Source organism: Pan paniscus, chromosome 13 (genome assembly GCF_029289425.2).
Source record: "Pan paniscus chromosome 13, NHGRI_mPanPan1-v2.0_pri, whole genome shotgun sequence".
NCBI lineage: Eukaryota > Metazoa > Chordata > Mammalia > Primates > Hominidae > Pan > Pan paniscus.
The window spans coordinates 62,587,908-62,596,618 of record NC_073262.2 but is presented as its reverse complement, the minus strand read 5'-3'; the positions used below and the strand labels follow the sequence as shown (position 1 = coordinate 62,596,618).

Below are 8,711 nucleotides of genomic sequence, written 5' to 3'. Positions count from 1 at the left end.
AGAACCCACCCACCAGGGCGGTGCCAAGTCCCAGTAAGGGCCGCATCTCCCCAGCTTGGCTGATGAAGAGGCGGGGACCGAACCCTCCAGTGCAGGAGCCTGTGCAGCCTGGCTCTCCCACCGACCCGCACGTACCTCTTCCTCGCGGGTCCTACCCCACGCAGGTATCTAGCGCCCCGCCCTGTTCATTTCCCACACCTGGCCCGCTCCGCCCCGGGGCCGAGGAGACGCACGTCTGATTGGCCGAGGGCGGCGGGGGCGGGGCCGGGGCGCCCCCAGAGGCCTAGACAGAGCTGCGGGCGGGGCAGGCCGCGCTCAGCAGGAGGGGCGGGAGCCGCGTGCGCCCGAGGACCCGGCCGGAAGGCTTGCGCCAGCTCAGGATGAGGACAGGCTGGGCGACCCCTCGCCGCCCGGCGGGGCTCCTCATGCTGCTCTTCTGGTTCTTCGATCTCGCGGAGCCCTCTGGCCGCGCAGGTAACCGCGGGCACGTCCGCCCCGCAGTCCGCTGGGTGCCTCGACGCCGCAGCTCTGTTGCCTTCCAGCCTGGGGCAGGTCACGGCTGCTTTGCTGTTGGGGCGGGGGGGCTCTAGAGCCGGAAGAGTGAGTCGCGGGGGAGGTCTGGCAGAGGTGGCGCCCCAGTGCCCTCGGGGGCCCGGAGTAGGGCGCGGTGGATGTGGGAAGACAGGGCCCTTCTGGTGCAGAGGGGACGCGGTGCACCGTAGAGTAGGCGCACGGAGGCTTTTTTGGCCGGGTGCCCTTCTCCGTCGTCGCCTCTCTTACAAAATGTTGCTGGAGTATGGAGTTCCCCATCTGCCCTCTTGCGTCCCGTCCCTCCCGTTCTCGCTTTTCCTTCGGCCCTTGGTCACCTTGGCCACAGGGCCAAGAGGAGCCTCCACCCACAGCGCCAAGGATTCCCCACGATTCCCGGATTTCACTGCGCCTACGGTGCGCATCAGGAAGGAAGTCAGGTTAAATAAACCATCTCCTCCGAAAGTGACCAAGACCAAGAGTCAGCTATGATGCCCTCACCCACTGCCTAGAGCAACAAACCTTTCTTCTCATTGGTTTATCAGCTCCAAATGACCCCGCTCCCCCAAGGCTGACAGCCTCACGCTGAAGGGCAGGTCGCCTGCTTGGGGACCTGCTGCCTCTTACTGCGGAAGCAGGACCAGAAACAGACAGCCTTCATTGATGTTCAGGGTAGTGCCAGCCCCACCCCACCACACCCCTTGGCAGCAACCGGTTGCTTTTACTTTCTCTTTTTGCCTGGGCGAGAGGTGTGCAGAGGACTGTGTTTCTTGGTTGGACTGCATCATGGGCACTCAGTGGGCCACCCTCCACCGGCCACTTCTGTTATCGTGCCTGTATGAGGAAGGAAAAGATTGTCCAGGCAGTTTGAAAAACATTAAATTGTTGGTGGCTCTTATTTTCTTTGCAGCTAAGCTAAGTTACCATCTGGTTTAGACTTCCTTCGGAGAGCGATGGGAAGAGATTTCTCAGAGTGTGAATGGCATCATCCTATCTACAGCAAGGACCTGGAAATGAACCCTGCTCTGAGTCACACTTCTCTATTCTCCTCTGACCCTGTGTGCTAGGAACTACTAAAAGAATCCTTTAAAATAAGATCCTTTATTGCCTTGATAATTTATTCTGCCTGCCCCACAATCCAAGGTGGAAAAGTTCACTGCAGCAACTAACTACAGTGAAAATGCACTAACTTTTCAATCACTAACCTCTTGGTTCCCATCGACATCTGCTTCAGTCCTGTTTTTATCTCCTTCACAAATTTCAAGATTTCCTTAATTCTTGCAATCTCTGCAATCACTGCCCTTTATCACTGACCCAAAGCGAAAAGCACCAGGTTTAACTCTGTTCCCCCTGTGCTATGTTCCCACAGGTTTTGTTATCCTGTATCCTTTCTTACTCCTAGCAGCTACTCTGATCGATTTTCTCTCACCCTCAGAGCAGACTTGTGGCCTTGTTTGGGGAAGCACTGGAATTTTGAACCCCCAGCCATTTGGGTCAATTGTTTGGCAAGAGTGTCCGCTTCATGATGCTGGTGATGGCATGCACCTCGTCACATGTGCACGGCTAGGCTTGTGCAGGTGGCCTCTATTACCCAAACACTGAAGGAGCACCTCTGTGTCCTTGGGGAGGTGCCAGGTGCTTAGTTTACATTTTTGCCTGCTTGGAGAGCTAACAGCTTGAAGGGACTCCTGAGGTTTTCACCAGCCAACACCACCCAATCGTGCGTGAAGACTTTCTGACTCCCTGGACATTGCCATGGACTCAACTGTCACTTCAGGACCTGTTTTTGAACTAACAAACCTAGACTTCTGATTCTCTCTTGCTGCACCTACCTGTACATTCTGAACACATGGTAGACACTCTACAAAATGCTTAATATGTGATCTATGGACGGTTCCCCTGAAATTATAAATGCTGCCATCTTCATCCTTCTTGTTTTCCCAAGCTATTTCCCTATCCATTTGTCTGTAGTTATAAATGTCAATATCCAGCTTCTCTTTGGAATGTGTGAAGCTTTTTGGTCTAGGGACCAAAGGCAGGAATTATTTAGTGATCAGACAATAAGAAAATATGAAAGAGATGATTTGCCTTTGATGGATGTAAAAATACTAAAAATTTATTTTCAATTTATGGTAATGCTACTTAGCCATTTTCTCTCAAACACCACTGGAGAATTTATATAAAATGAAGCATATACAAAATGCATCTAGGGGGTAATGAGGCTTCTCTTCATCAACTTCTGCCTTTTAGATTTGCCCCAATATTGTATTTGGAGGTAAATATTAAAACTCCATTGAGGACTGGTGTAAAGTTGTAAAGTGAACAAAACCCAGTAGAAAGCTATTAATAAAGAATCTATTTTATAAAATAAGTTTTATAAAATAAAATCTACTCTGTAATTACCTTTTCAAAGTATATAGCTTATATGCCCTTCTGTACCAAATTTTGTAAATAAGGGATTATGTTCACGCTTTCTCAGTCCTCCTTCCAGCTCTTCAACCTACTATCCCAATAAGGGTCGTAAGACTGAGGCAGTTTCAACAGCTCCTGCTAAGGTTAAAGAAAGATACGGGGAAGCATCATGAAAGGATAGGACTCTCCCTATCTAATGTATGTTTATACATACCTTATATATGGAGGCTAATAAGTTTCCTTTAAGTATATCAATAATTAAGATCTGTACTAAGTGACCACTATAAGTGTCACATTGAAATTGCATACTTGGTTCAAACAAGGGATTAGTCTGAGAAAAACATCTATATTCAGAGGTGTAGCAGTTTGTTAGGAAGTTTGGCAGCTCCACTTTAACAGAGCTACTCCACACCTCTCCTGTAGTGTTTTAGTGTTTCAATCTCGGACTCCTAACTCCTGCTTTTTCCACTGTATAAAGAAATGTAGCTAATCCATTGGATTCTACAAAAATTTTGAAAAAGCCAGAACTGCAAACTGCAAAGGAAGGCAAAGCTGCTGCTTCCCCAGTTCACCTGTTTGGGATCCAGCACACAAAGCAGAATGCCCGGGAAAGACAGCAGCAAGACTACAGGGCAGGAGAGGGGATGTTTCCAACAAGGGTGATGGGCACGTCTCCTGCAGGAGCAGACTTCTTTTTTCTTCTGTAATTTTTGATACTTTGGAATGCAAGATTTACTTTGGAGAGGCAAGAGAGAATACTTTGGAAAAGATGTAGATCAGAGATCTGAGTAGCTATTGAATTGTGGGAGAAGGCCATGAGAGAAAGTGTAAGTAGTAATCTTATAGCACATTTTCCTTTTTTGTTGACTGTCTTCCCAGCCTGTGTCCATCAAGTAGAAAATGGCAGAGGAATGTCAAAGAAGAAAGTGTGAGGGATGTGGCTGGGCACGGTATCTCATGCCTATAATCCCAGCATTTTGGGAGGCCGAAGTGGGTGGATCACCTGAGGTCAGGAGTTCGAGACCAGCTTGGCCAACATGGTGAAACCCCATCTCTACTAAAAATACAAAAATTACCCGGGTGTGGTGGCAGGCACCTGTAATCTCAGCTACTTGGGAGGCTGGGGCATGAGAATCACTTGAACCTAGGAGGCGGAGGTTGCAGTTAGCTGAGATTGTGCCACTGCACTCCAGCCTGGGCAACAGAGCAAGACTCCATCTCAGAAAAAAAAAGTGTGAAGGATGAAAGCTGCTATGGCAAACATCCTTAGCTGCAATCCTGTGGAATACTTCTAAAATTCAGATTTAGAATAACTTTAAGCTTTAAAGGATTGTTGTTGCTGTTGTTGTTTCTCTTGTTGTTGCTTCTGTTATTTAAAACAAAACAAAAAAATCCTTCCAAAGTTCAAGCTGCAGTGAGACTTAATTTTATAGTTATTATTTACATGGTAAAATTCCCCTCAAGTCACCAGTCCCTGGTATGGGAATTTTTAACTCTGAAAGCCTTTGAATTATTACTAGGAAAATCATCTGGTGTTAGTGAAACCAGTGACTGTGAAGCTGGTATCAAAATGAAAGTGCCTTTTGGGAACCAAAATTTTACAGGTCTTTCTGCTGAACTCTGGTTCACTGACAGTGATTGCTTAAGCTTGTCTAAAATATTTCAGCTTTACTCTTATCAACATGATTTGTGCTGTAATTGTTTAAAATTTTCCTTTGTAAAATAACTAACCAAATTATCTGATTATAGTTTGTTGTAACAGATGTGAATCTTATTCCACAAACTCAGGTGTGCAAGAAACAATGCATTACTTTATTTTCAGAAAGCCAAATTAAATTTGATGCTGAGCTCCCATTCCACCAGGTTGCCAGAACTTCAATAATTGTCCTTACTGGGGTCTTTGCCAGCTCATGCAAAGTGCCAGGGGAACATTCAGGGAGGATTCTTCTTTAGTCATTGGATCCCGCTGGTTACCTCTGGGTTTTCCATTGTCCAAACCCACAGGATCTTGTATCTGGTGGCTCAAGACTCATCAGCCATCACTTTGGTAGTTCCTGGAGTTTGGGGTTCAGCCTTCTTAGGTGATCCACACTGTCAATCCCCCCAGGCTTTCCCCAGGCCCTGTCGCCTTCCTGAGGGTGCCACAAGCCAGTGTATGGCTGGATAGTAGCAGACGACTGTGATGAAACTGAGGACAATGAAACTGCCACAGTGGAGCTGGCCACAGGTTCTACCCTCAGAACCCAGACCTCTATTTCTTCTTGTTTCTGTACCCCACTGTTCTGCTGCTCCCTCAGAAATTTCCCCATTTCCTCTGAGATACCTCAATGAATTTAGGCCTCCAAAAAATATCTAGGGGGAAGTGGTCTTTAAGAAAATTGTCCTTAAGTTTTCCTTTTTAGTGGCCCCACTAACTTGCCCTAAGGCAGAGGAGCACAGAGGCCTCACTATGTACTTGCATCTGAAGAAAGGAACATATATATAGTGCACATGCTGTGTTAAGCATCGACTTTTCATGTAATAATTTACCCTGCCATAGTAGCTAACATGTAAGCAAGGCAGAATTATGGTCCCAACTAGACTTTTCATTGAGATGAAAACTAAAGAGCTCCTTTTATCTTATTAAATGAGAAGGGAAAAATCTTTCATGAAATAGCAACAACAAATATACATGCTACTCTACATGCTTTACATGGATTAGCTCCTTTCATGCTCACAACCATCATATGAAAACTGGAACACAGAGGTTAAATGATTTGCCCTGATCCTATGGCTAACAAGTAGCAGGAGCAAAATATGGACCCAGGTGGACTGGCTCCAGAGCCCGTGTTCTGACCCTACACACTGCACTGCCTCTCTGCTCACCACTGTCCCACCTTTTGTAGTCCCCTGCAGCTTAAAAACAGTGGGAACAGACTGAGGATGGGAACAGTCCAGTAGTGCTCAGACTCTCCTCAGCAGGCAGGGAGCAAGGCACTTCAACCACATAATCTACAATCTGTCTGTCCCTTTGACTCAGCTAATGACCCCTTCACCATTGTCCATGGAAATACGGGCAAGTGCATCAAGCCAGTGTATGGCTGGATAGTAGCAGACGACTGTGATGAAACTGAGGACAAGTTATGGAAGTGGGTGTCCCAGCATCGGCTCTTTCATTTGCACTCCCAAAAGTGCCTTGGCCTCGATATTACCAAATCGGCAAATGAGCTGAGAATGTTCAGCTGTGACTCCAGTGCCATGCTGTGGTGGAAATGTGAGCACCACTCTCTGTACGGAGCTGCCCGGTACCGGCTGGCTCTGAAGGATGGACATGGCACAGCAATCTCAAACGCATCTGATGTCTGGAAGAAAGGAGGCTCAGAGGAAAGCCTTTGTGACCAGCCTTATCATGGTGAGTATTAGAGAGGGACTTTGACCGATTTGCTGTTGTGCTTGTCACATGTGGCATTAAACATGCACAATTTAGTAAAAATAGAGTCGTACATTAGTAAGGGCAGTGAGTAAGCTCTTCAGTTCCAGGCACTGTGCAGTTACTTTGAGCGACATTCTTACAAGTCCATGGTATTTGCCTCTACTTTGCAGGTAAGGCTAAGAGAGATTAAGTGCCTTGTCTGAGGTCACACAGCCATGTTGTGATAAACCTGGGATTTCATCAGATAGATATGTACTTCTTATGATGGTCTTCTAAACCCTAGAGGAAAGGAAACCCTAGAGGAAAGGAAACATTAGATTTGTACAGGCTAAAAGTCAAATGATCTAATAATGTTGATCTTATTCTAAGTTTTAAAAGAAGAAGAAAGGTCAGGCGTAGTGGTGCATGGCTGCGGTCCCAGCTTCTCGAGAGACTGAGGCAGCAGGATCACTTGAGCACACGGGAGTTCAAGGCTGTAGTGTGTAATGATCACGCCTGTGAATAGCCACTGCACTTCAGCCTGGGCAACATAGTGAGACCCCCATCCTTAAAAAAGAAAAGAAGGAGAAGGAGGAAAAATATTTTTTTTCTTGCCTACGGATTTTGAATAAAATGGGAAAATTTTGAGTGGATTTTATTTATTTTCATTTTTGCATGGCAACCAAATTTTGATGTTTATATTTATGATTCAGCATTTTAAGAGTGGAGTTTTTCAGTTGCTTCCAAAAATAAGTATATTAATATTGCCTTGGGGGGAGCGGACCATGGACTTAGCCCTGAGTCTAGGGACTGGATTGCAACTAATTTCTAAGTTAAAGAATGAGTAGATTTATTTTTTTTTAACCATTAAATGTAATTAGGTATCTCCCAAGCAAATATTTTTCATTATGTTGCTCTAAATTACACCAAATGTCGATATGCATATAATTATGTCCTCTAAGTCCTATTATTTCCCCTTGCCTTTCTTTACAAATTTCCCTAGCTTTACGGTGGCTTTCTTCTTCTCTTAAAGATCATTTAAGCTAAATTTGGCCTCAAAGTCAGGATAGCAGCTTCGCTCCCATACTTTCCATTATCCATCTGCACAAGTTTTTCTTTCTAGCTTTCTATTTCCTAGTGAGGATGCAGGAATTATTCTGAGAATGTCAAGTTCTGTTGTGGAGAAATATTAGAGAATTAGAGATAGGGTTTTCCTTTTCATCAATCCCTGACCTTTGAATAGTTGACAGTCTGTTTCTGCGAGCCAGTTTCCTCCTAAAAGTAAAGCAGTTGCTTTCTGGATATGACTTAATGGCAAATTTAAATTCTGTGCCACAAAAGCCCTTCTCCAACTTGCCAACTAAGAGAAAACACAGAGCCAAACAAAATGCCTTTTAATTGGATTTAACTTGTTTCATTGTATTTGTCCAGGGATCAGAAAGGATAATTTTCTTGGCAGGGTTCTTTTAGTCTCCTGATGTAATTCTTTTGAGGGGCATAGTTGTAATCTTAAACTCCCTCAGTCCCCAGAGCGTCTTCATTTCAATATAACTGGTTTTCCTTTTTATCCTATGTATTTTATGTATGCATTTCTAATGTTCTTCTGAGACAGGGACTGTGGATTTCACCCAGCTGCCAAAGAGATCAGTAGCACAAAAAAGGTTAAGGATCTACCCAGGGGACCACCCAGAGAGAGCTAAGCAATGCCACCAGCATAACCCAAAGGCATGAAGTGTTTCTTGACCTTTTCAAATATAGTATTTGAAACACTAAAGCTTTTTTTAAAGCATATATAGTTGTGACTAGTCAAGGCATACCTCAAGTTTTAATTTGCACAGAAACCAGGGCCAAACTTGCCACCTCTTCTCTGTTTCTGTCTGGGTGACTGGTACCATCTAAGTTCTACATGTCAGAAATCAGCAAGTCACCTGAGAGGTTTCAGGCAGGCTTGCCTCTTCCACCACTCCAATATAATCAAATATGAAGTCCTGGAAATTCTACCCTTTTCAATTTATGCATATCCCTTCTTGTTCTTAGGTTAGGGACTGCTGTCTTAAGTTAGGGACTTTCTCTAGGACTCCGCTCTCAGACTCTCGATACTGATTGTTGTCCCCACCTTCTTATCTAGCAGTATATAAACAAAACATACAAGATACCCAAGTCCCAACAAAGTGAAATCCAAGGTTACCTGGTTTGTTACAGCAAAGCTAGGGCTTAAAACCAGTATTCCATTCCCCAAACATAGCTTCTTTCTTTCCCCCTTGGCTTTAGCAGTATAAACCAAGTTTTCACTTGCGATACAAGAACATTAATTTATCACTGTGCCTTGGGTTGCCTCTCACCCCAACTCCTATCCTGTGAGTCGTGTTCATCTCAGAGA

The 8,711-nt window shown here is 45.0% G+C and overlaps 1 protein-coding gene across 1 annotated transcript in view; it reads left to right on the top strand.

Annotated features, from left to right (window-relative positions):
* The first annotated feature begins 306 nt into the window (after window positions 1–306).
* LY75 (lymphocyte antigen 75) overlaps window positions 307–8,711 on the top strand; it is a 102,188-nt gene continuing 93,783 nt past the window's right edge. The window contains exons 1-2 of the mRNA XM_024928001.5: window positions 307–474; window positions 5,960–6,331. Coding sequence (XP_024783769.2) covers window positions 381–474; window positions 5,960–6,331 — 466 coding nt within the window. The 5' untranslated portion in view covers window positions 307–380. The remainder of the gene's footprint in view (window positions 475–5,959; window positions 6,332–8,711) is intronic.